The sequence below is a fragment of the Narcine bancroftii genome, chromosome 4 (assembly GCF_036971445.1).
Source record: "Narcine bancroftii isolate sNarBan1 chromosome 4, sNarBan1.hap1, whole genome shotgun sequence".
Classification (NCBI taxonomy): Eukaryota; Metazoa; Chordata; class Chondrichthyes; order Torpediniformes; family Narcinidae; genus Narcine; species Narcine bancroftii.
The window spans coordinates 60,675,691-60,703,178 of NC_091472.1; the positions used below are offsets into that span (position 1 = coordinate 60,675,691).

The 27,488-nt window shown below is 40.0% G+C and overlaps 1 protein-coding gene across 17 annotated transcripts in view; it reads right to left on the reverse strand.

Moving 5' to 3' along the window:
• nrxn1a (neurexin 1a) overlaps nt 1-27,488 on the reverse strand; it is a 1,705,359-nt gene that overhangs the window by 919,815 nt on the left and 758,056 nt on the right. For all 17 annotated transcript variants that reach the window (XM_069931396.1, XM_069931400.1, XM_069931399.1 and 14 more), the window contains one exon: nt 21,289-21,727. In XM_069931396.1, the coding sequence (XP_069787497.1) occupies nt 21,289-21,727 (439 nt within the window). The remainder of the gene's footprint in view (nt 1-21,288; nt 21,728-27,488) is intronic.

Sequence of the window (27,488 nt, forward strand, 5' to 3'; positions counted from 1 at the left end):
ATGGATTCCACGAGTGTTAGGACAGGATAAATTCCCTGAAGGTTTAATACTGGAACGTGCTCATAGAGTTTTAAGAAGAAAATCTTTTTCAGGACAGAAACCAAGAACTGTTCTGATCCGTTGTTTAAACTATTGTGACAGAGAGACAATTTTACGTACGGCTATTAGAAATGCCCAGCAAAATAGATCTCCTTTGATGGTTCAGAATAATCCTGTTTTCTTCTATCAAGATTTGAGTCAAGAAATTATGTTTCAACGACGCGAATTTAATTCTGTGAAAGAACGGTTGTGGAAAAAAAGACATAAGGCAACATTCAGGTATCCTGCGGTACTGATGATTTTTCAGGATGGAAATCAGGCAAAGTTCTTTGACAATCCTAAAGAGGTTATGGACTTTGCTCAGTCTCTACCAATCATGCAGTTTCAGGAACGATGTAGTCCTTCAAGGACTCTAAAGAGAGTAGAGATGTAAGGTGGGATCCAGGTTTTTTAAAAGAAATGGAAGCAATGGTGATCGAAGTGGTAAAGTTGATTTAAAAAAATAAATCTTTTATCTTTTTTTTGAGAAGAGTTTAAATAGTTTAAATAATGATGATAGTTTAATGAAATGGGAGTTGGGAGAGGGAACTGGGTGGGCACTAGTTTCCAGAAGTCATCAGCTACCTCTGAGTTATCTCACACCCAATATTTTGGGGGAGTTACCGGTTTGGGCGGTTTAAACAGGAGGAGGTAGTTGTGACCTCTGACCTGTTTTTTTTTCTTTTTAATTTTTGGGTTAAGAAGTGAAGGTTTTTTTTTATTATTTAAAAAAAAAAAAAATAATTTTTTTAAACACTTTTTGTTTTCTGATTGTAATTGAGAGGGAATTAGGAGGTTTTTTTCTCTCCTTTTTTTTCTCTCTTATTTTGGGGGGGGGTTTATCTTTTTTCTCTCTTTTTTAAGAGGATGATGTCACAGACGATAATAAGTCAAAAATTGAGGATGTTGAATTAGATGAAGAGGAAGATGAGGGGAAAGGTGATAAGAAGAAAAAGAAGAAAACCAAGTACAAATACATTGAGGGAGAAGAGTTTAATAAAATTAAGCTAATTTCGATAGAGAATTTTGAGGGTGTAATAAATGAAGAATATGGAGAATTTTATGAGTTTGAACTTTTTTCTTTTTTTTTTCTTTTTTTATATAAGGGGAGGGGAAGGGAATAAAAAGTTTATCTGATTGTTTTTCTAAGGGATGTTTTTGTTCTCTCGATGAATTATAAAGGAAACTTGGTATTAATGGAAATTCTGTATTTATGTATTATTAATTATAATTTTTTTGTATAACAGATATGCAGTTGATAAATGATTTTAATATTTGAACTTAGTTTTAAAGTGGATTTCATTTGTTAAATACATGTATTATGTTTGATTTAAATATATGTTTAAGGGTATTATTTTAGTATTGATTTTTTTTGTTGTTAGTAATTTTTTTTGTTGTTAAGTTTTATCTTTTTTTTGTAAGTGGTTTTTTTTCTATTTTATTTACAACATTGTTAATTAATTCTTCACTCTTTATTTTGGGGGGAGGGTTGGACTAATTTTAAATTAGATGATTAATGTTGTGTTATAATTATTGGGGGGGTTAATTTGTGTAGTTTAATGATGTAGTATTCTAATTTTTGTTATCTTATTTTTTATTATTTCTTTAAATGTAATTTTTAATTTATTCATGTCATAAAATTTTAAATAAAGTTTAAAAAATATTGACAAGGGTGACTTTGTCCACCTGACATTAATATCCCTCATTCACACAAGTGTGACTTAATAAATGTGTCTTGTATGCACTATGGTTCTGTGTGGACTAGCACATTATCAATGCTGTTTTCAGGTTCACCTGCTTTTTCATATCTACTTCTTCTTCTTCTTTGGCTTGGCTTCGCGGACGAAGATTTATGGAGGGGGTAAAAGTCCACATCAGCTGCAGGCTCGTTTGTGGCTGACAAGTCCGATGCGGGACAGGCAGACACGGTTGCAGCGGCTGCAGGGGAAAAATGGTTGGTTGGGGTTGGGTGTTGGGTTTTTCCTCCTTTGCCTTTTGTCAGTGAGGTGAGCTCTGCGGTCTTCTTCAAAGGAGGTTGCTGCCCGCCAAACTGTGAGGCGCCAAGATGCACGGTTTGAGGCGATATCAGTCCACTGGCGGTGGTCAATGTGGCAGGCACCAAGAGATTTCTTTAGGCAGTCCTTGTACCTTTTCTTTGGTGCACCTCTGTCATGGTGGCCAGTGGAGAGCTCGCCATATAACACGATCTTGGGAAGGCGATGGTCCTCCATTCTGGAGACGTGACCCACCCAACGCAGCTGGATCTTCAGCAGCGTGGACTCGATGCTGTCGACCTCTGCCATCTTGAGTACTTCGATGTTAGGGATGAAAGCGCTCCAATGGATGTTGAGGATGGAGCGGAGACAACGCTGGTGGAAGCGTTCTAGGAGCCATAGGTGATGCCGGTAGAGGACCCATGATTCGGAGCCGAACAGGAGTGTGGGTATGACAACGGCTCTGTATACGCTTATCTTTGTGAGGTTTTTCAGTTGGTTGTTTTTCCAGACTCTTTTGTGTAGTCTTCCAAAGGCGCTATTTGCCTTGGCGAGTCTGTTGTCTATCTCATTGTCGATCCTTGCATCTGATGATATGGTGCAGCCGAGATAGGTAAACTGGTTGACCGTTTTGAGTTTTGTGTGCCCGATGGAGATGTGGGGGGGGCTGGTAGTCATGGTGGGGAGCTGGCTGATGGAGGACCTCAGTTTTCTTCAGGCTGACTTCCAGGCCAAACACTTTGGCAGTTTCCGCAAGCAGGACGTCAAGCGCTGAAGAGCTGGCTCTGAATGGGCAACTAACACGGCATCGTCTGCAAAGAGTAGTTCACGGACAAGTTTCTCTTGTGTCTTGGTGTGAGCTTGCAGGCGCCTCAGATTGAAGAGACTGCCATCCGTGCGGTACCGGATGTAAACAGCGTCTTCATTGTTGGGGTCTTTCATGGCTTGGTTCAGCATCATGCTGAAGAAGATTGAAAAGAGGGTTGGTGCGAGAACACAGCCTTGCTTCACGCCATTATTAATGGAGAAGAAAACCAACAAGGTCAGGTCAGATACAGCAATGAGCTCTCTGAACCCTTCTCCATTAACAATGGCGTGAAGCAAGGCTTTTTCATATATGGTATTTGTATCCACTCACATCATCTCTCACAATGCTGATGTCATGGAGTATGCAGCAAGCACAAATCTAGATATGCAGTGAGTGTTGAACAACACCAATGATGTTTGAGCATCTCATATTCAATGGCATTTGTCATTGCAGGCATGCTACATCATAAAATACATCTGATCGATGTGGATGTTTTCTCTCAGTGGTAGTCTAGTTGAATGAACAACAGCACAGAAACAAGTGCAAGATGAATGAATCAGCATGGATCTCCTCAATGGCTTGTTGATAGCTGGATTTTGAGTGGGAGTACCCAGTTGGACTTTGAGAGGAATTCATTCTCTACCTTGCAATAGCACATTATCTGTTGCACTATGTGTGAGATTTCAGAATCAGAATCAATGTCACGAACATTGTGACAGATTATGTTATATTTATATTGTAAATAGATAAGTTTCAAGGAGATAAACTGGGTCAGGGTTTTAGTGTAGGTCATATACAAACATTTCAGAACAGATCTCATTTAAAATATTGGATCTCTGCTCAAGCTAGACGGGCCTGGCTCTGAGTGCCTTTGCAAAAGCTTTGGAGAGTGCCCAAGGGACTTCACTAATGGATTGTTGTTTTGAAAAGCAACAGATGAAAGAAATCAAAGGATTAGGTTTGAACACGCAGGCTGTCTGAGTGCAGCTTGCTATTCTAAGAGCGTCATGTAGTTTTACAAGCAATGAGAGCCAAATAAGCTATTTCTGAGAGAGAGAGAGAAAAAAAAAAATCAGTTCTACAGTGCTACAATTTAGCAGCAGCAGTTGGCCAAATTTTGAAAAAAAAAATTTTTAAGAGGGTTGTGAGTTCTTAGTTCAGCGTGGTCAAAGCTTTTGTGGTCCATACAAGAGGAGAGGACTGGCTGTATAATGTTTCACTTGAAATAAAGCAAACAGAAAGGAACTCTGTGGTGACCTGAACAAAAGAGGTTATCATCTGGAAAACCATGATGGGGCAAGTTTCTTCGGCAAGACACTGAGATGGTTGATTGGAAGGAATCAGTTTGTGTCCAGCGAACAACAACTCTCTCTCTGAAAACTGACAAAATCTTTCCTGTGCAGTAACCAGCTACGTTTCAAGCACCACAAGCCTGGTGAAGTTCATAAATGTTAAATTCTGTGCACAGTATAAGAATTGCCTGCAACCAGAGAACTTGGGAGGAATAAGAAGTAAGGTTAGACTGTGAATCAAAGAACTTTTCTGAACTTACATACACGTGCGCTTAGAATTGGAAGGGGGTTGTTAGGTTAAGTTAAGTTGATAGTAATAAATTAAAGTTTGATCCTGTTTTCATGTTTAAAGATAATTAAAAGCAACTTTTGTTTAAGTGACCATTTGTCTTGGTGAATATCTGTTTCTGCTGGGTTTTGGGGTCTTCTGGGCTCATAACAACATGTATCACTAAATTTGTTGTTTTACAGCAGTTGTGTGTTACAGGTGCAAAAAAAAATCCATAAATACACTATTTAAAAATAAATAAATTAATCCAGAAGAAGAGAAAAAAGTGAGGGAGTGTCTGTGGGTCATTTTCCAATCATAAATCTGATTGAGGAGAAGCTGTTTTGTAACCTTGGGTGTTCGTCTTCAGGCTCTGGTGCCTCTCTCTTGATGGTAGCCGTGAGAAAAGAACACTGCCAAGGTGGGGAGGGTCCTTGACAAAGGAGACTGCTTTCTTGAGAATAGGCTGTTTGATTTTGATGTTGAATTAGGTTGAATTAGCCTCATCAAATGAGGCTTGCAAGTTGTAAAATGAAGCATGTTGTATTTGCTAATGAAAAAAACTATCAAAATGTTTCTGTTCAACTCTTCTTTATTCCTCCTTAAATTTTAATTTTAAAAGTACTGCCCAGGAATCCAGAAAATCCAGATCCACCCAATCGCCGAGCAGTCCAGATTTTCAGACTTCTACTACATTCACATTTCCCCACATCATTAAACAAGTGTGGTTTACTTTTTTGTGGGTTAATCTTTACCTCCACAAATGAGGGAAATTATAATGAAATTCCAAAATATTGGATGGCAACCAATAGGCTAGCTTATACAACATCTTTTAAAATCAAATCATAAAGTGTGGATATCAAAATTCTTTAGAACTGGCAATATAAGAATTTATTATCCATTCTTAATTGTATCCTCAGTAAATGGACATTTAGGAGTCAACTACATAGGTGGGTCACAAGGAGAAACACTGGGTAAATTTGAAAAATTTTATATATATATATATATATACATACATACACACACACACACACACACACACACACACACACACACACACACACACACATATATATATCTATATATACATACATAAACACACACATATTTATATATATATATATATATATATACATTTAAAGGGTGAAAGAACAAGAAAAATAGCCAAACTTTCATAATTATGAGGTGCATGAATGGGGTAGTCTGCAGAAAACTTTTCCCCAAATCAGAGTTTATTAAACAAGAGAACATAGATTTGGCTCTGGGGTGAAATTTTCACCCAGAGTACCTGGAATGCAATGCCTGAGAGAATGTTAAATGTCAACCAAAGAAGATCACTTGAATCACTTAGGCACAGAAAAGTATGGACTTAAGTGCTGGGAGATGGGATTAATGGCTGTCCACTGGTTGGCATGGATGAGATGGGATAAATTATCTTTTCCATGATGAAAGATTATTTAATAGGTCACAAAATCATTAATAGCCAGTTAAAACTTATTCCACACCTCTTCACTCAACTCCAGATTGTCAAAATAATGGCATATTAATACAAAACTGAAAATACTCAAAATCGCTTTCAAAAAATTTGAAACATTCATCTAATCTCAATTAATTCAATAAAATGCAAGATTTTTAATTTCCTGTTTTTTACCCCACACAAATGGCCTTCTCCATTCAAATGAACTTCACCTAACCTGAATAGGTTCAGGAGGGAGATTACACAACTTTAATGCTTTGAAATTACTGAAAATTCAAATACTGCTTCTGCAAAGGGTCCAAAATTCCAAATTGGAAACAAAGATCAAAGGCTCCAGATAAGATGTGGCCCAGTGAATTTTAGGTTGTGCCTATTGTCTTGGCTTTGAACTCAGCAATTCCTTGCCAAGATTCTCAGCATTTCTCTTTTATAATACGTTCCTTAAAAACCCAAGGTATGGTTTTGCCTGTCTATGCCTTTATTTCTTTATGTGGCTTTATGCATTAATCCTTGAGAAAGTGTTGAACATAAATACAAATGATTGTTTAAAATCACTCCAGGTACTTCATCAGTGAACATTGGCAATTTCTTGTCTCTATTACTTGTGTTGTATTTTAGAAATAATAGAAATTATATGTACTTTGCTTATCTTTAGATAATAAATCAACTACAAACTTTTAATTATTTATGAATAAAACAAATGCTGGAGTTTGGACACTGGAAAAAAAATCTCACCACAGCTAATTAAAAAAAATATTTATTCACTTTACCCCCCACTGCCCCCCACCCCACCTCCCATCCCCCCCCACACCCAGATCTTTGGCTCCATGGACCTTAGTGTTGAAAAGATGTTATTTCAGATTTTTAACTTTGAAATTGTACTAATAACTTATGTATGTCCTACTGGTTCTTCCTTTTCCCACATCTGACAAACTTTGATGAGTTCATATTAATATGGAGAGATAAAATTCATCAAAAAATGGGCTCAGTATCCATGTATTTCCAAATATCAAGAGACTAGAACTATATTCATATTCAGAGATAACTGGAATACTATATCTGAGATGCCATCACTTATGGGAGTACAAAGAACTCTCATGGTGATAAAGATTAAAATAAACCTACAGGATTTTTGAAAGGATTCCCAAGATTCCTTAAGAAACTACAGGTTTTTCTTTCAATGTCCAGCACCATCTCATGGTAATACACCATGCATTTTGAAATTTGACAGTGTTATCAAGATGGTGGATGATTATATTTCATGCTTGTAAGTTGCTAAAAAGATTCTTAATATGACTCACCAAAAACCCAGCGAATGTAACAGAGAATAATTTATTTCAAAGAATAGGCGACAGTATAAAACAACTTGTTATCAAGTCTCCAGGGGATTGTGAGGTTTTCTTTCATCTCTCAAAATTCATTTCATATTAACTCGTAAAGACGATCTGTGAAGACTTTCCTTGGTGAGATAAGGTGATTATGTATGCTCAGGCCTTACATTAATACACTTTGCAAAGTAGCATTTCTGCCAGACAATTACTTCTCCTCATGCACTTGGGGAAAACTTGCAGCCAGTTGTCACGAGAAGTCATAGAATGTCGCTACTTACATCTGTAGAATCGACTTTCATCTACAGATGTTATTTGGGGGCTTGCTTAAAAATTTAGAGAATGATAAAATGCTTTAAAATTAAGGTATCGTGACAGCTTTTGGGAATCTGAATGTTTATTTATAATTGGTGGTGCTGATAATTAGAGACAAACTATGCTTTAGAAGATTGGAGGTGTTTGCAATGCACACCACCAATATCAATGTCCCACAGTAAACACAAAGCCACCTGGGTGCAATGGATAGCTTCATACTCTCACGACATCTGCCACTCAAAAATACTTCAAAGCATTCTCATGCTGCTATTGACTGTCCATGGGAAGGAGATGAACTGTGAAGTCTGAACAAACATTGCATCTGACTGACTTTATACATCTGTGCACTGCTGGTTCACAATGTCCCTAGTGATCTTGAAAGGAACCTAATAAATGCAGTTGTGAATTAACAGCTACTGGCAGTATTATACCTGTGGTGCTATTTGGTTGTAGGTTTCCTTGTAGCACATGGCATTGTCCCATGATCACATCCCTGCTGATTCAAATCTATCAACATTTATGAAGAAAGGGGGAAATAATGCTGTGAAAGACTGAAATCCCAGAATAGCAAGATCCTCCAGATCTTATTGATTCAATTTTTATTCAGTGTTCTGCCCAGCAGGAAGTTAGACCATAAGATCAGAAGATACAGGAGCAGAGATAGGCTATTCAGCCCATTGTGTCTGTCCCATCATTTATTCATAAGCTGATCCATTTACCACTCAGCCCACTGCTCAGACTTCTCCACATAACCTTTGATGGCCTGACTAATCAAGAACCTATCAATTTCTGCCTTCCATACCCCAAATTCCACAAATTTACCACCCTCTGGCTGAAGAAATACCTCCACCTCTTTGTTCTAAGCAGGCAAACTTCAAATCTGAAAAATGTAATACTCATTCAATTATTGGATCATCAGCTGTTGAGTAGAAAGGTCTGCAGCAGGTTACAGGCAGGAATCGCTGCAGTTCTTGGGCTACGAATTATTGTGGAGAAGGACCAGAAATCACACAAGGACAAGTGCCTGGACTATGAAAGTAATTTGTGGAAGTTGGGAAGAATGGAGATAGGGATAGAACAATTAGGGCATATGTGAGTGAGTGAGAGAGTGTGATAATGAGAGAAAAAAAAACCCAATTAGTCACAGAAAGAATTATTAGATTATATCAACCAGTCAGAAGGACAACAATTAGAAGAAGATAGGCAAATCCAAGAGGCTGAAGAGAGGTGGATCTACGTGTCCAATCCCGGGACTGAGAAGTCACAGAGGATGGTGTGTCTTGAATGAAGAAAGCACTGCTGTATCTTTAGCAAGTAAGCTGTTCTTGAAAAATAACCCATCAATCCTTTTCCCTTGATGGAAATGATACAGACTTGAGGGTGAAGAATTAACGCGAGAGGGGGAAAATTTCAAGATTTACAACAAAAAAAATAATTTTTTTTACACACAGAGTGGTAGTACCCATAGCACACTGTCAGAGAAAGAAGCAGAAATGATAAAAAACACATTTAGGGGGTATATGGACAGATCCATGAACAGGCAAGGAATGGAGGCATGCGCACTATGTGCAGTATAAATTGGCATCATGGTGGTTCAGACCTTGTGGGGTGAATTATCTATTCCTGTATCTTTCTATTTTCACTAACTGATCATGCATCTCTATTTAGCTTATATATTACCCTGAACATGGAGGAATTTTGCTACCAGCATCATGTTAAACATAACTGGCATTCACATACGTCGTGTGTAAATCTCGTAAATATTATGAAGTCTCTTGCTTCTGCAATGCAACAGAGCTGCACACCATATATCCGACCAATGTAAAGATGGTGACAGATACAAACAACTGGGTGGAAGCTATGTTTTGCAGCTTTTAATTCAGCACAAGAAATCTCTCCCTTTAAATTCCAAATTCAAACAAATATAAAGATTGAAGTCTCCCAAACTGGCATTGTGTTGTTTGGTTCAATAGCGGCTGACAGTTCTCAGGTTTAGGGTGGCTGACTTAGTATAACGTTATTATTCCTTACTTATCACTTCCTAAAATAAACAAAAAAGGAACATTTCCATTGGGAAAACTATTCTGCACCAAGGCAGTGGGACCAGAGCAAATCGAGAATTTTAAGCTCATGATTAGATCAAGTAAAATAAATATCAGCCTTGGCCCAGTAAGGTTGTATGTTAAAAATAGTTGGTTAAAATTATAAATTTATTTCTGCATTACACTTCAAAGATCCAGTGTAGGTGGAACTGTGAATGATACAGCATAAAATACAGTAGATAATCAACCATTGTGTGCATGCCCAGATTATTGCCCATTATGCTTCTTTTCAAGTAGGTTCATGATTTGTTTTTGATGGTGTCTTGTCATATACATTAGTGCAATGTACATTTACAATGAAACTTTTGCTTGGTATAGTGTTCTCGTTGTTTAAGGGACATTAACATAAATTAAGTATAATTAAGACACCACAAAGAAAAATAAATACAGTTCAGATTTCAGATTTATTGTCTGAGTACATACACAACCCTGAGATTCTGTTTCCTGCAGGAAAAGCAGAATTAACACTTAATGGTAGTGCAAAAAAAACTGTACATAACATACACATGTAAATAAAGGAATGTAAACAAACTGTCTGTGCAATACAGTGTAGAAAAGAAAATCAATAAAGTGCAAAAGTAAGAGTCCTTAAATGTGTCCCTGACTAAGTTTATTGTTGAAGAGTCTGATGGTAGAGGGGTAGCAGCTGTTCCTGAACCTGGTGCTGTGAGGCTGCACCTCGACCTCTTTCCTGATGGCAGTGAGAACAGAGCATGTGCTGGGTGGGGTGGATCTTTGATTATTGCTGCTGCTCTCTGATGGCAGAGTTCCTTAAAGATGTTCTTAATGGCAGGGAGGGTTTTACAAAAGGTAGCAGACACAGTCCAGGACATCACAGGCAAAACTCTTCCTGTGATGTTCTGGTCTGTGTCCACTACCTTTTGCAGGGCTTTATGCTCAGGGGTATTGGTGTCTCCATATCAGACAGTGATGCAACCAGTTAGAATACTTTCCACCACACATCTGTTGAAATTTGCCAGGATTTCTGATGTCATGCCAAACCTCCACAAACTCCTGAGGAAGTAGAGATGCTGACATGCTTTCTTCATGATTTCATTTGTGTGTTGGGTCCAGGAAAGATCCTCTGCGATAGTGATTCCCAAGAGCTTAAATTTTCCACCTCTGATCCCCCAATGATCACAAAATCGTACATCTTGGGCTTTCCATTCCTGAAGTTAACAATTAGCTCCTTGGTTTTGGAGACATTGAGTGCAAGGTTGTTACTGGTGCACCACTCAGCCAAGTTTTCAAACTCCCTCCTGTATGGTGATTCATTGTCCTTTTTTATAGAACTCGTTGTATAGTCAGCAAATTTTTAGTTGTTTTCAAACCAAGCTACATTTTCATAGGTGTAAAGTGAGTAGAGCAGGGGGCTAAGAACGTAGTCCTGTGGTGTTCTGGTACTGATGGAGATAAGAATAAGAGATGTTCTTGTCAATCATCATTGATAGTAGTCTGGAAATTAGGAAATCAAGGATCCAATTACATGGTGGAGTGTTGATTTTTGGGAGACTGCTGACAACATTTGAGGGGATCATGATTTTAAATGCCAGACTATAGTGCGTAAGGAGGATCCTGATATATGCATCTTTGCTGTCCAGGGCTTTGTGTACAGCCAGTGAGATGGCATCTACTGTAGACCTGTTGCTATGATAGAAAAACTGGAACAGATCCTTATCTTCACTCAGACAGGAGCTGATCTGCTTCAACACCAGCATTTCAAAACACTTCATCACTGTTTATGTAAGTGCCACTGGTGAATAGCCAGTTGGCCAATATTTGAAATATAAAAGGTTCTGTTCATGGTACATACAGACCTTTGGTGGTCTTGTTCAAGTGTTATGGTTCAGAGGATAGAGGAAGGTTTAAGAGTTGAAACCCATTAGTTGGTGTACCTTGCACAATGTGGAAATCATAATCATCAAAATAAGACATTCACTTCTCAGCGAAGGAGCATCTCCAATTCATCCTATCGTACAAGCTGATGACTGTTGTTACGAGATGCCTCAGATATCAAATCCATGCAGAGAGGAAATAGAGCAAGTGAAACTGGCCAAATACCCACAAAATTCTGGAAACGTTCAGCTGATCTAGCAGCCTCCATAAAAGAGAAAGAATTAACATTTCAGGTTCAGTACGTTTCACCTGATTTCAGATCGTTTTCATTAAAAATGGTGTGACATTGTAGTAATCTGAAGTGAATGGTAAGGATGCTTGAAATAACAAACAAATGGCTAAACTTGAAATGTCATAATTGTAGTACCACCAGATAAATGCAAGCTAAAAGTGAAAAATGTAAAACAATGGAAACTTATTCCAAGTAGAGTTTATTGTACTTAAAGAAGTGTGCATCAATATTTGGAAGCTGAGCAATGGAAATGAAGGCAGTCAGGATGGGGAAGCTAATAAGATGTCTGTAGGATACTGCAGTTACTGGATGACTGTGAAAATGTGGCTGAAAGAAAGAAAACCCTGTGATCGGAAGAATAAACCACATAGAGTAATATTCTTTTGTGTGCTACCAAACATTCTCATCAGTGGAAGCACATTTTTATTGGCCTTTGTCATACCTTTTGGGTGGGACTTGTGGGTAACAATGTCAGGCAGAATTTACACCACAATAAACCAGGAGTGATCCCAGCCTTGAAGGAGTTGCTGTGCAAATATCATAATGTAAACATTTTTTTTAAGAGAATGACTGACTGTTACATAAACAGAGCCAGATAAAGCAATGAAAGACTACATCATCAGATGTAGAAAAGAAAGTTGAAGTGCAAATGCAGGAAGTTCAAACTGAAGGCAGGTTTCTTCATGAAGCATATAGTTACCCGAGAATTGCCAAACAAAATCCAACAAAGGTGGAGATGCCAAGCCTGATACATATTGCTTGAATCCGACATTTTTTATAGCTTCTCAACTACCATGTCTGAATTAGGTGGATAAACTAATCAGACAAATAACAAGGTGTGATGGTACACCACCGGCCTACTGCAGGAGTATCTGAAGGAGTGTAAGGGGACAGGACAACACCTAGCCGGCTGTTAATCAGTCGGCCTGAAAGAATCAAGCCCCACCCGGTTGGGTGTCAATCACCCTCCAGGATATAAGCCTGCACCAGCCTCCCGATGCCTCATTCAGAGTTGCTGCAGCCACAGCAAGCCTGGCTCTGTGGAAGTCTTTGTGGATTAAAGCCTGTTGTACAGTCTTTATCTTTGTATGTGTCTGATTCTGGCTAACAGTGCACCACAACCCAAGGAAAGAATGAGGCTTGATGGATATTCATGACCAGGCAGTCAATTGACATAAGGAGATTTGTTGATTGTTTTGTGCCCACTGAATCAAGGAGAATTCCACTAATGTAAAAGAACAAACACAATGAGAAAGAAGCCTCAGGAAAATACTTTGGAGAGGCTTGTGTGGGGCAAGATGTCAACTCCCGGAAATAATTTAGGCAAGAAGATCTCTGACAGAAACACACCATGACCAAACTGAAAAAGACTAATTGGCTGCAATGTTTAGGCTTGGAAGATACCACAAGTACACATATGAAAGATGTGTATATGTGCACACTGATCACAAACCCCTTTTGTAATAATTGTGATAAAGTATCTCCGAAGTGCAGATACACTGCAATGAATGATTCTGCATTTACATGCACTGTCTAACCATCAAAACAAGGTGTGTTTTATTTTCTTATTGCTCTTTCTACCTGGAAATAGTAACAACTGGAAACTCCGTTCCTCTGAGATAATTGCAAGTCTGACCATAATTATTTCTCAGACGCAAAAAAAATTATCAAAATGTGTTTCTTCACCCTCCTGTTGAAATTCCAACTTGCTGCAGCTGCTCTCCCCACATACAGTGGAAATCCTCCAATTTAATTACACCAAATGTAAAGGTTTTAATTACATGTCCATTTATTTACACCAAATGTAAAATTAATTACACCAAATGTAAAATTACATTTTACAAATGTAAAATTACACCAAATGTAAGGGTCTTAATTACACGTCCATTTATTTCAATGTATTGGATCACTTAGTGTAAAGACTCTTCTTTGCTTTGAATGTTGAAATCAGAGATATGAAAAAGATATGGTAGACATAAAGCCTATGTTCAAACAACAGCTTTCAGCATCTACAATTGATTACCAATAAAAATGTTCTTCCTGAGGCATTTTTAAAAATTTGCTTAAGTACTGTATTACGAAGATATTAACATGCAAATTTATAACTTGTATCATATATCACTTAAGTCTTTGGCTAATCATTCCTAAACAAGCATTGACACGGTCTAAGACTTCTGTCACTTTTCACTTCTATCTTTGCAAGCCTACTGAGAGGCTGCTGCTTCTGGAGTTATTTTTGAATATAGGGTCTGGGATGTTTGAGCACAGGGTGTGGGACATTTAAGAACAGGGACAAGGATGTTTGAGTACAGGGGAGTGGGACGTTGGGGCTGGTATGCTGGAGTGTAGGAACAAGGATGTATGAGTACAGGGGCTGGCATTTTTGAGTGCAGGGGCCAGGATGTTTGAGTGCAGGATCTGGGACGTTTGAGTACAGGAGGATGGGATGTTTGAGTACAGGACTGGGGTGTCATGTTACAACTATACAAGACCTTGATGTACAGTACTGTGCACCCAGCAACAGAAAAAAATATAATTAAACTGGAAATGATGCAGAAAAAACTCAAGAGCACGTAACAATGACTGGTGAGTTTCAATTATAAGGCGATTCTTGGACTCTTCTCCCTGGAACAGAAGAAGGCAAGGAGAACATTGTAAAGATTTAAAATATTCTGAGGAGGATAGATAGGTAATTAGTCATGATTTATTCCCAGGGTATTGGAGTCTAAAACTGGAGAGCATTGATTGAAGGTGAGAACTGAAAGGTTTAAAAGGCACCAGAGGAGCACCTTTCTCACACATAGGATGGCAGGTATATGGAAGGTGCTGCCAGAGAGAGATGGGTACAATTGTAAGATTAAAAACCGTCTCCATGGCCAGAGAATTTGTGGCCAAGCAGGTTACATTCCACTGTCAGCTAATGAGAGTGACGCCATGAAGGAGATTTACAGTGTCATCTGTGAAGTTCAGGCATCTATCCTGACAGGGCCTTAATTGTTCCTGGTGATTTCAATGACGCCAACTTGAAAATAGTATTAGCGTGGTTTCAGGAGGATGTTAACTTCACCACCAAAGGAGCGAACACCCTCGATCGGGTGTATACTAATGTCCCTGGTGCATACAAGTCTGAACCTTCCCCCTCACTGATGGCATATCTGTCTTGCTAACTCCAGCAAACAGACCACTGGAAAAACAAAGGAAACCAGTTCATAAGCAAATCAGGATGTGGCTGGGGAGGTGTCCCACCGAAGGCTATAAGACTGCTTTGAGACACCGGATTGGAGTTGTTTCAGGGAGGTGTCCACCTACTTCTTTTCTTTCTTTCTTTGGCTTGGCTTCGCGGACGAAGATTTATGGAGGGGTATGTCCTCGTCTGCTGCAGGCTCGTTGGTGACTGACAAGTCCGATGCGGGACAGGCAGGCAGGGTTGCAGCGGTTGCAAGGGAAAATTGGTTGGTTGGGGTTGGGTGTTGGGTTTTTCCTCCTTTGCCTTTTGTCAGTGAGGTGGGCTCTGCAGTCTTCTTCAAAGGAGGTTGCTGCCCGCCGAACTGTGAGGCGCCAAGATGCATGGTTGGAGGCGATATCAGCCCACTGGTGGTGGTCAATGTGGCAGGCACCAAGAGATTTATTTAGGCAGTCCTTGTACCTCTTCTTTGGTGCACCTCTGTCTCGGAGGCCAGTGGAGAGCTCGCCATATAAAACGATCTTGGGAAGGCGATGGTCCTCCATTCTGGAGACGTGACCCACCCAGCGCAGTTGGGTCTTCAGCAGCATGGATTCGATGCTTGCGGACTCTGCCAGCTCGAGTACTTCGATGTTGGTGATGAAGTCATTCCAATGAAAGTTGAAGATGGATCAGAGACAGCGCTGATGGAAGTGTTCTAGGATCCATAGGTGATGCCGGTAGAGGACCCATGATTCGGAGCCGAACAGGAGCGTGGGTATGGCAATGGCTCTGTACACGCTGATCTTTATGTGTTTCTTCAGGTGATTGTTTTTCCAGACTCTTTTGTGTAGTCTTCCAAAGGTGCTATTTGCCTTGGCGAGTCTGTTGTCTATCTCTTTGTCGATCCTTGCATCAGATGAAATGGTGCAGCCGAGGTAGGTAAACTGGTTGACCGTTTTGAGTTCTGTGCGCCTGATGGAGATGTGGGGGGGCTGGTAGTCATGGTGGGGAGCTGGCTGATGGATGACCTCAGTTTTCTTCAGGCTGACTTCCAGGCCAAACATTTTGGCAGTTTCCGCAAAACATGTGCTGGAGAGCTGGATCTGAAAGGGCAACTAAAGTGGCATCATCTGCAAAGAGTAGTTCACGGACAAGTTGCTCTTGTGTCTTGGTGTGAGTTTGCAGGTACCTCAGATTGAAGAGACTGCCATCCGTGCGGTACCGGATGTAAACAGTGTCTTCATTGTTGAGGTATTTCATGGCTTGTTTCAGCATCATGCTGAAGAAGGTAGTAAAGAGTGTTGGTGCGATGACGCAGCCTTGCTTCACGCCGTTGTCAATGGAGAAAGGTTCGGAGAGCTCATTGCTGTATCTGACCCAACCGTGTTGTTTTTCGTGCAGTTGGATAACCATGTTGGGGAACTTGGGGGGGGGGGGGGGGAGACATCCGAGGTGCTCTAGTATTTGCCAAAGCCCTTTCCTGCTCATGGTCTCAAAAGCTTTGGTGAGGTCAACAAAGGTGATGTAGAGTCCTTTGTTTTGTTCTCTGCACTTTTCTTGGAGCTGTGTGAGGGCAAAGACCTCTGTCATGTAAACATCAAGGAGTACTCAAGCTCAGTGACTAGCTACATCAGCAAGTACATTGAGGATGACACCGAGATCAAATGCTTCACAATCAGAGTTAAACAGAAACCATGGTTGGATGCAGAGGTCTAGGCATGTCTTAGTGTTTGTGATGCTGCCTTCAGAACAGGAGACTAGATGGAACTAAGATCTGTCAGGGCTGAACTCCCCTGTGCAATCCAGAAGGCAAAGCATGGTATGTACAGAAATTCAATACACAGCAGTGTGACTGTGGTGGTACACCACTGGCCTACTGCAGAGGGAAACCTCTGTACCTGAAGGCAACCGATTTCCTCACAGCCAGCTCTGTGGAAGTTTATGTTGATTAAAGCCTGTAGAACAGATTTTATGTTTTTTGTGTTTGCTGCTGTTCGATAGTGCACCACAGTGACACCAGTGACATGAGGCACATGAGGCAAGGAATGAAGACCATAAGAGGTCATAAGACAATGATACCTCTCTTCCATCTTGTATGGACAGTTCGATGAGAAGAACAAGCTGTTGCCGAAGAAAGCTTTGTGTCCCCCTGAAGAATGCACCCTCTGCATAGCTAAAATTTAAGTGAGGAGAACCCTAGCCAAGGTGAACCCACACAAGGCAGTGAGACCAGACCACGTGGTCAGGTTATGAAGGACTGCGCAGACCAACTTATAGATGGCCAAATGGACATCTTCAAAGCATCACTACAGCAGTCCATCATCCCTGCATCCAAGAGATGTCAAAGAGAGCAACAGTAAGTGGGATCAGAAACTGCCACCCAGTGTCATGACCTCCACCATTATGAAATGCTTCAAGCTTCTCCTGATGGAATGCATCAAAGTCCACCATGCAGGGACAATTGATCCATTTCAATTCATCTATAAACAAAACAATTTTACTGATGATGCTGTTGCCTTATCTCTCCACTCTATCATTAAGCAACCTGGAGAATGATATGCCAGGCTGTTTGGCGTTTAATATGATAAATCCCCAGAGGCTTGTGGAGTAGCTATCCTCACTGGGATTCAACACCTCTCTCTATAACTAGATTCTTTGCTTCCTAATGGACAGACCACAGTTAATCTCGGTGGCCAGCAGAATGTTGGGCACTGTCATGGTGAGTACTGAAGCACCTCAGGGCTGTATGCTCAACTCACTCCTGTTCATGATACTGACCCACGAATGCAAAGTGAGATCCAGCTCCAACAGAGACATCAAGTTTGCAGGTGACACAACAGTAGTTGCAACTATGATGAATTTCCGAGAAAAATTGAAAAATATTGTGACATTGTGTGAGAATAGCAACTTGAATCTCAAGGTGGACAAGACAAAGGAGATGATCGGGACTTCAGGAGGACCAGGAATGTCCACCCTCCTCTACACATTAGTAGGGGAGAGAATAGAGAGGAACAGGTTCCTTGGAGTTCAATTAACTAGTGTCCTATCATGGACATCTCCTCACGTTTCAGGAAGGCACAACAGCAATTGGACTTCCTGAGAAGAATGAAGTTGCCAAGGCTACTGGCCACCATCCTGTTAACTTCCTACAGGAGCTCTATCGAGAGCATCCTGGCCAGCTGCATCACAGTTTGGTACAGTTGATGTAGAGCACTGGATTGGAGCTCAATCCACAGGACAATAAGAGCAGCAGAGGGAATCAGTAGGGCCTCCTTTCCCTCCCCACCCCCCTATCAATGTGATGTTTGAAGAGGGCTCACAACATTATTGAAAACCCCTACCACCAGGCTGAGAAACACGGGCAGTGAGATTGTTGAATGACTGAATGAACTGGTCATACTAACCCTCTAAGACTCTGCAATAAATAACCATATTTGTTTATTTTTTAGAGATGTATATTTGTAATTCATATGTATCATTTGTCTTTATGTGTGTTTTGTCTGGTTGTGTCTTTGCACCAAGGACAGGACTGGAGAACACTGTTTTGTTCGGTTTTACTTGTACAATCGAATGATAACCCAGAACTTAAATTTGAAAAGATATTTGGACAGGTACATGGACAGGAATGGTTTTTAGAGCAGTGGCTCTCAACATTTTTTTCTTTCCACCCACATCCCACCTTAAGCAATCCCTTACTAATCACAGATCACCTATGGCATAGGGAATACTAAAAGTGGTATGTGAGTGGAAATTAAAAGGTTGAGTACCACTGGTTTAGAGGATAATGAGCCAAACACAGGCACATAGATCTAGTGCAAGTAGAGAGCAAAGTCAGCATGGAGAAGTTTGACTGAAGGGCCTGTTTCCATACAGTAAAGCTCTCTGACTAAACTCTCTTTATGTCGCACTTACAGAACCAAGGAGAAAGACAGCAAACAAAACCTGTTAACATTTGTAAAGAGCAAATTGTCAGCATTATTTTTATTATAATATTTTGTTGTTAGCACCAATGTTTCATGGAAGAAAAGAGGTTTGCATGGACCTACTAAATCACACATAAGAAGGTGGAGAAAAGCATTCATCTTGTTGTATGACATGAGTTGCACTTATATTTGTGGTTTAGCAAAAGAATTTAGAATAATTGTTCATTGCCTATTATTTTGACTAATGATTTTGGTTGTATGAATGGGAAGGCATTGATGCTTCTCACATTTCCACTAATATTGAATTGTTTCCAAAATCTATGAAGAGAAAGAATTTAGAAATCTATGGACTTGTGTGCTGGCAGAGTAGCTTGAGGGAGTTAACTACATATTTTGTGTGTTTATTAGGGCCTTTGATAATTTTGTGATTACACTTGATGTCTTCTTTGTCTTCTTCTTTCTTCTTTCTTTGGCTTGGCTTCGCAGGTGAAGATTTATGGAGGGGTTTGTCCACACCTGCTGCAGGCTCGTTGGTGACTGACAACTCCAATGCGGGACAGGCAGGCCTGGTGGCAGCGGTTGCAAGGGAAAATTGATGGGTTGGGGTTGTGGTATTGGGTTTTTCCTCCTTTGTCTTTTGTCAGTGAGGTGGGCTCTGCGGTCTTCTTCAAAGGAGGTTGCTGCCCGCCGAACTGTGAGGCACGGTTGGAGGTGAGATCAGCCCACTGGCGGAGTTCAATGTGGCAGGTACCAAGAGATTTCTTTAAGTAGTCCTTGTACCTCTACAAGATTTGTGATTACACTTGATGTGATGGAATCGTAAATATTCGAGTCATCCGTATATTAGTGTTGAACTGTTGAGAAAAATAATTTAAAAATTCCAAAAAATATATTGAAAATCAAAATGCTGTAAGTGCTGAAGACAAAGCAGTAAAGAATTCACAGTTACTGCTAGCTAAGATGTTCAATGGAAATGTGTGAAGGATCAATGCCTTCCCATTCATACAACCAAAGTTATTAGTAAAAATAATAGGCAATGAACAATTATTCTAAATTCTATTGCTAAAACATAAATATAAGTGCAGCTCATATCATACAAGTGAATCCTTTTCTCCACCTTCTTCCATGGGTTTTAGTGGGCCCATGAAAAGCTACTTTTCTTCCAGGAAACATTGCTGCTATCAAAAGAACATTATAATAAACTAATACTGCAAGTACCGTATATAATAAGGATATACACTCACATGATCAATGGGTTACATAGAGAGTCACTGTTATTAGTTTCATTTTGTCATGTATGAGGCAAGTTGAATGATTAAATGCAATGGTAAAGGTGAATCATTGAAGAGTTTTGAATAAATTAATTAATTTTCCTGAGCAACACTCTGTGATATGATATTTATCCAAGGCTAGTTCACCCAGTTATTAATAATGTACAAATATGAAATGATTTTCATCTGACTTTCTTGGTGCATTTGCTTTCAGAGTACTGAATAAAAATCTCAAGCCAACATCTCTTTAAACATTCTTTTTTTCTTTCTTTGGCTTGGCTTTGCGGATGAAGATTTATGGAGGGGGTAAAAGTCCACGTCAGCTGCAGGCTCATTGATGACTGACAAGTCCGATGCGGGACAGGCAGACACGGTTGCAGCGTTGCAAGGGAAAATTGGTTGGTTGGGGTGGGGTGTTAGGTTTTTCCTCCTTTGTCTTTTGTCAGTGAGGTGGGCTCTGTGGTCTTCTTCAAAGGAGGTTGCTGCCCGGCGAACTGTGAGGCGCCAAGATGCACGGTTGGAGGCTCCAATCGCCTCTTTAAACAAGGAACTGGCTAAAATCAACCACTTTGGAATTTTTGCAAATATTTATAAACTCTGGAAATGAACTTGTTAAATTTGCATGATGTCTTGATTTTCTTTTCTAGGAAATTAATTGCTTCACTCTCTGCAATTAATTTCATCTACTCAATTTGTTCTTAATACGAGCTTTATTGTCATTCAAATAGGGACAATATGAACTTAAGGCCACATATATTAACATCTACTGTTACCATATTCTCTATAGCAAATGGATGATAACATAAGCACAATTTCAGGCAAATGCAAAGAATGGCATTAATAGCTTGACAATGAATGCTCATCTCCACCCATCTGCACCTCTTTCACAAATTCCTGCTCTATCTTTTTTCTTTTGTCAACAAATACTACAAGTTGTGTATCATGTGGCTCACAGGAACACTTGGTTGGTGGTTTCAATTCAGGTCGATAGAAAGGTTTCAGTCCCAAATTATATCAGATGATACATTTAGAAAAGGATAAATAGGAGCAATACTTCAGCCTTTTTTTTTAACACCTATTCCCATTCTCAATTGATTTTATGGCTTTGTAAAGAATAATTAATGAAAGAAAATCTTACCTGATCTTCCATCTCTCTGAAAATCCACATGATACCAGTCTCCATCATTCACCTTCTTTTGAGTTGCTTTTGTTTTACTAGCACCAGATCCCATGTCAAGCAGAAGGTATAAGTGCCCATCCAGCATTTCAATAGCAAAAAAGTCCACCTTTACTATTCGGGGATTTTTAGCATCTTTTTGGTGTCGTGGCTTGCCGTGACTAAAAAGAATCAGTCCATTTGGCTCTGTGGTACGAAAGTCAAATGAGATAGAACCTGTCTTTTTAGCATTCCACTTTGGAAGTGAAATAAATGACTCTGGTGTTTCAAATGTGATTGGATCAAGTGTTGCAACATTCTCACATTTGAATGCCACCATTCCATGAATCTTCATCTTGCGATCTCCTTGTTTTGCAAGCCTGGACAATTCCAAACGAACATCATTGTTTTTATAAACGACCTACAATTGAAATAATAATGTTAATATTTGAATTCTTTTAGAGAAGTATTTCAACCTATCTTGTAAATTAATCAAATTGGTACAAAAAATAACATGCTCAGTCTGGAGAAAAAGTAACAATTATTTGAATAGAGAGCAAAATAGGCAACAATGTAAATAAAATTATTTCTCATTATGTTTCATCAACACTAAAAGAAATCTTTCAGCGACTTCAACCTTCTGACGAATTCAAAATCCCTAAAAACTCACAATGCTATTTTACACCCAACCCCAACCAACCAATTTTCCCTTGCAACCGCTGCAATCGTGTCTGCCTGTCCCGCATCGGACTGGTCAGCCACAAACGAGCCTGCAGCTGACGTGGACTTTTTACCCCCTCCATAAATCTTCGTCCGCGAAGCCAAGCCAAAGAAAGCATTTGAATCATTTGACATACTGACAACACAACAAAAAAAAAAATCTGGAATATCAATTTAGATGTAAAACAGGTATTCTCAGATGTAAAGGTGAGTGGAGAAGAAGGGAGGCATAGTTCCTTCTAAAAAACCTGGAAGTGAAGGAGATTGCCCCAACAGAAATGCATTGAACATATTCCAAGACAAAGTCGATTGCCACTGGAAATCCTACATAATCTATAGGTGGGAGCAAATATGAAAACAAGGCCACAATTAGTGCGCAAGATCAAATTCACAAATGTTCATGAATGAAATACAGGAACAGGAGTTGTGCTGCTGCTTTCTTTTGGAAAGGACCACAGAAAAAAGTGTTCTGCTTGGCAGGCTTTTGGAAGGATGTGGTATTAACACTGAATGTCAGCTTTTTCGCCCCCAAGAATTTCATAAAGATGAAGATGAAGTTCAAACAGATGACAAGTGCAACCATGCTGTCTGCTTCAATAATGTTACTTTTCTTCCTTGGGTATCAAGGATGACAGGAGACCATTCAAACTATGATTTAGATAGAACCAGCTGTAAATTTCCACATGGGCATGATAAGATTGGGCAGCACAGTTAACATAGCAGTTAACGTGAAGCTATTACAGCATCAGCGACCCAGGTTCAAATCCAGCGCTGTCTGTGTCTGCGTGGAATTTCCTCAGGTGCTCTGGTTGCCTCCCACACTCTAATGAACAGGATGGTCAGTTGATTTGGGAGTAATTGCACAGCATGGTTTTAAATGGTTGGAATCGGCCTCTACCAAGATGTAAATAGATTTTTTTAACAAGTTTAAACATTTTAAATTTAAAAAAATCAATTAAATCAGTGATGCAACTTTTTTTTCCCCTTCCAGTACTTAGCAGCAAGTAAATTGTGAAAATCCTTGCCCACACTTTCTCATGGAGATATCACCACATTTCTCACTTTCAGACTCCAGACAAATATGAACAATTTAATCCTGTTCATAGAATAATTTGCATTTAATTCATTGGAGGAATAAGCGAGGGTCAGGAACAGTTAGATTGCCAAGATTTAAGACCTCTGCTGCCATGTGGAGGAGATGCCAATGACGCGCAATGCTCCAGGGACCTCTAGTATAGATCAATATACAGGTTGATGGGAGCTCACCAGGCAGTTGCCATGGCATTAGTTCAACATCCGAATCAAAAATAGGTTTATTGTCCTGAACATGTATCATGAAATTTATTGTTTTGCAGCAGCCACACTGAGCAGAACAAGGTGAAAAATTACTATGAAGCACAATTTCATATATACAAGATTGCAAAAATAGTGTAAAAAGAGAAAAAGTCAGGTTGTGTGCATGGGTTCATAATCCACTCAGAAATCTGATGGAGGAGAGGAAGAAGCAGTTTTTGTAACGTGTGTGTACCACCAGAGGCTTTCTTTACCTCTTTCCTTGTGGCAGCAGCAAGAAAGGGCATGGCGGGGGTGGTGAAGGTCCTTGAGGATAGAAGCTGCTTTCTTGAGGCACCAGCTCTTAAAGATTTCCTGAATGGATTGAAAACTAATGCCCATGATGGCATTGGCCTAGTTTACAAGCATCTGTAGCCTGTTCCTGTCCTGTGCATTGGCACCTTCATAACAGACAGTAGTGTAACAAGTCAGAATGCTGTCCACAGTACACTTGTAGAGATTTGCAAGAGTCTTTGGTGACAAACCAAATCTCCTCAAACTCGTCATGAAATATAACCACTGGCAAGCCTCCTTCATGATTGCATCAACAGGATGGCTCCAAGATAGGTCTTTAGAGAGGTTGACACCCAGGAATCTGAAGTTTCTTCCCCTCTCTGCTGCTGGCCACTTGATGAGGACTGGGTTGGGTTCTCCTGGATTCCCCTTCCTGAAATCCACAATCAATTCCTTAGTTTTGCTAGCGTTGAGTGCAAGGTTGATGTTGTGACACCACTGAACAACTGATCTATCTCACTCTATACACTTCCTCATTGCCATCTGTGATTCTGTCAATGACCATGGTGGCATTGGCAAATTTATAGATGCTATATGAATTGTTCTTAGCCACACCGTCATGGGTGCAGAGAAAGTTGATCACTGGGCTAAGCACGCATCCTTGAGGTTTCCATGATTTGATTATCAGTGAGGAGATGTTATTACCAATCTCTACTGACTGGTTTTCCAATGAGAAAGTCAAGGATCGAGTGGCAGAGGGAGGTACAGAGACCCAAGTTCTGAAGCTTGCTCACCATTACTGAGTGGACGATGGTGTTGAAAGTTGAGCTATCATCAATGAAAAGCAGCCTGACATTGGTATTACTGTTGTCCAGGTGATCCAGGGCTGAATAAAGAGTCAGTGGGATTGCATCTGCTAAGGAAACAATGTGGTGCCAGACAAATTGCAGTGCATCCAGCTCTTTGCTTAGGTATGAGTTGAATCTAGATATGACCAGCCTCTCAATGCTTTTCATCACAGTAGATGTGAATGCTACTGGACAATAGTCATTGAGGCACCTCTCCCTGTCCATCTTAGGGGCTGGTATGATTGATGTCTTTTTGAATGGGGATCTCTGAATGCAGCAGTAAATGATTGAAAATGTCTGTGAACATACCAGCTAGTCAGGTTCATCATCAGGGCCTGATGCCTTGGAGGATTATGATGTTGGCCTCTGAAACAGGTGTCACAGTGTCACCAGTTTCAGCAGGGATTTTCACAGGTACAGTTAAATTCTCCTTTTCATAGTGAGAATAAAAGATGCTCAGCTCATTGGGTAGTAAAGCATCACAGCCATTTATGATATTAGCTTTCACCTTGTATGATGTAATGGCCTGCAAGCCTTGCCATAGCTGACATGTAACTGATCCTATTTCTAAATTCACTCAGAATTGTTTCTTTGCTGTTAAGAAAGATTTCCTTAGGTCATACCTGGTTTTCCTATGGAATTCTAGATCATCGGTCTGAAACACTCTCGATCTAGTCCTTAGCAGGCTGTGAATTCTTTGATTCGTACCTGGGTTTTGATTCAGGCTCTCTTGGTATGCACGTGAGGGCACACATTCATCCAAAAAGGTCCTGATGAAGTTGATGAAACAGTGTCATATTCAATCAAATCTGAAGATGAATCCCTGAATATGGTCCAGTCCACCGATTCAAGGCAGTTCTTCAGGGGCTCCTCTGCCTCCCTCGATCATACTTTCACTGCCTTCACCACTGATATTGTTGTCCACAGTCCCTGCTTGTATGATGGGAGTGGAAGTACAGCCAGGTGGTCAGGCCTACCAAAGTGCGAGCGTGGGATGACACGGTAAGTGTTTCAATGGTATTGTTTGTTGGCTCCTCTGGTTGCACAGGATGGTCAGTAATCAGAGACTTCTTCAAGTTAGCCTGGTAGAAGTCTTCTATAATGATCGGGAAGGTATCAGGATGTGCTGTTTTATGTGCTGCCAATTACAGTGCTCTGCCCTACCAGTGCCAGCCTGATGTTAGCCTGGGGTGGAATGTACTCTGCCACAAGGACTCACTCAGTAGATAGAATAGACTACATCTGATCATCAGATATTCCAGGACTAAGACATTACCATTATGATTGTGCACCACGATGAATTGATGAGGAAGTCAATGTCAGCACCTCTGGCTTTACCAGTTTGCATGGTGGAAGGTGAAGCCCTCGGGCTGCAGCGTCGTGTCTGGAATGTTTTCATTAAGCCACGTCTCAGTGAAACACATCAAACTGCAATCCCTACTGTTCCTCTACTGCTGTAATCTTGATCCGAATTCATTGAATTTATTTTCCAATGGCTGTACATTAGCCAGGAAGATGGTAGAGGGTAGCCCCACTCCACCTCTGCAAGATGGATCCAGATCAATCTGGATCTTTCTTAAAGGGACTGGCTACCTGAATCAGCCATGGTCTGGAGTTTGCTTTTTCTGTCAATCACTATGGTTATTAACCATGTTAACACAATGTAACTTACTGGTGTGTTGGGGTCTGTGACTGTGAAATCTAGCTGGAGCTGTTCTAAATGGGAATATTTTATTATTCCCATAAAAGCTGCATGCAAAGAGTCACCACTGAAAGGCAACCTCTATGTTTACTTACCAACATGGTAAGTAGAGATAAATTTGACTCTATCTCGAAAAGCTAACATAGATATTTTTTTTTTCTATTTTACAATCACATTCTCTCAGGTTTTTTTTCTGCCGTGTCATCTAATATGGCGCAGAGAAATAAGTTATTGAGAACAATGATAGTCAAAAATAAGAGGAAAGTAAAGAGGATAAGAATTTTTTCCTTCCAGAAAAGTAATGTACAACTTTGTTAAGACAAAGCTTGTTGACGACCAGAAACCATGCAAAATTCTGAAAGAAATGAAAGCATTTAGAACATAGAAAATTACAGCACAGTACAGGCCCTTTGGCCCATGATGTTGTGTCAGCTTATATATATATGTGTGTGTGTGTGTGTGTGTGTGTGTGTGTGTGTGTGTGTGTGCATGTGTGTGTGAATATTTATATATATATATATATCCCGACCAAAATAAAACAATACCCTCCCTACTTTATAACCCTCTACTTTTCTTTTCATCCATGTGCCTGTCTTAGACTCTGTTAATCACCCGATTGTTCCAAACTCCATCCACCACCATCCCGGCAATGCATTCCAAGCACCCACAATTCTCTGTGTAAAAAAGCTTATGCCTGATGACTCCACTAAACTTTCCTCCCTTTACTTTGTTATTTGTTATTCCTGCCCTGCGAAAATGTGCTGGCTGTATATCTCATCTCTGCCTCTCATAACCCTGTACACCTCTATTAAGTAATTTCTCATCCTTCTTCATACCAAAGAAAAAAACCCTAGCTCTGCGAATTTTGCTTCATAAAAGATATCTTCCAATCCAGGCAATATCCTGATAAATCTCCTTTGCATCATATTGATAGCTTCCACATTCTTCCTGTAATGAAGTGACCAGAACTGAACACAATACTCTAAGTGAGGTATCATCAGAGATTTATAGAGCTTCTACATTACCTCACAACTCTTGAACTCAATCCCTCAACTGATAAAGATCAGCATACCGTAGGCCTTCTTAACAATCCTATCAACCTTGCGGCGACGTTAAGAGATCTATGGATTTGGGCTTCAAGTTCCTTCTGTTCTTCTACATTGTTAAGTATCCTATCATTAACCATGTACTCTGCCTTCATGTGGACCTTGCAAAATGGTTAATCTCGCACTCATCCAGATTGTACTTCATCTGTTCATTTTTCTGCCCAACTCTGCATCTTGTCCATATTCTGTTATAACCCTCAACCTTCAACATTATCCACAATACCACCAACCTTTATATCA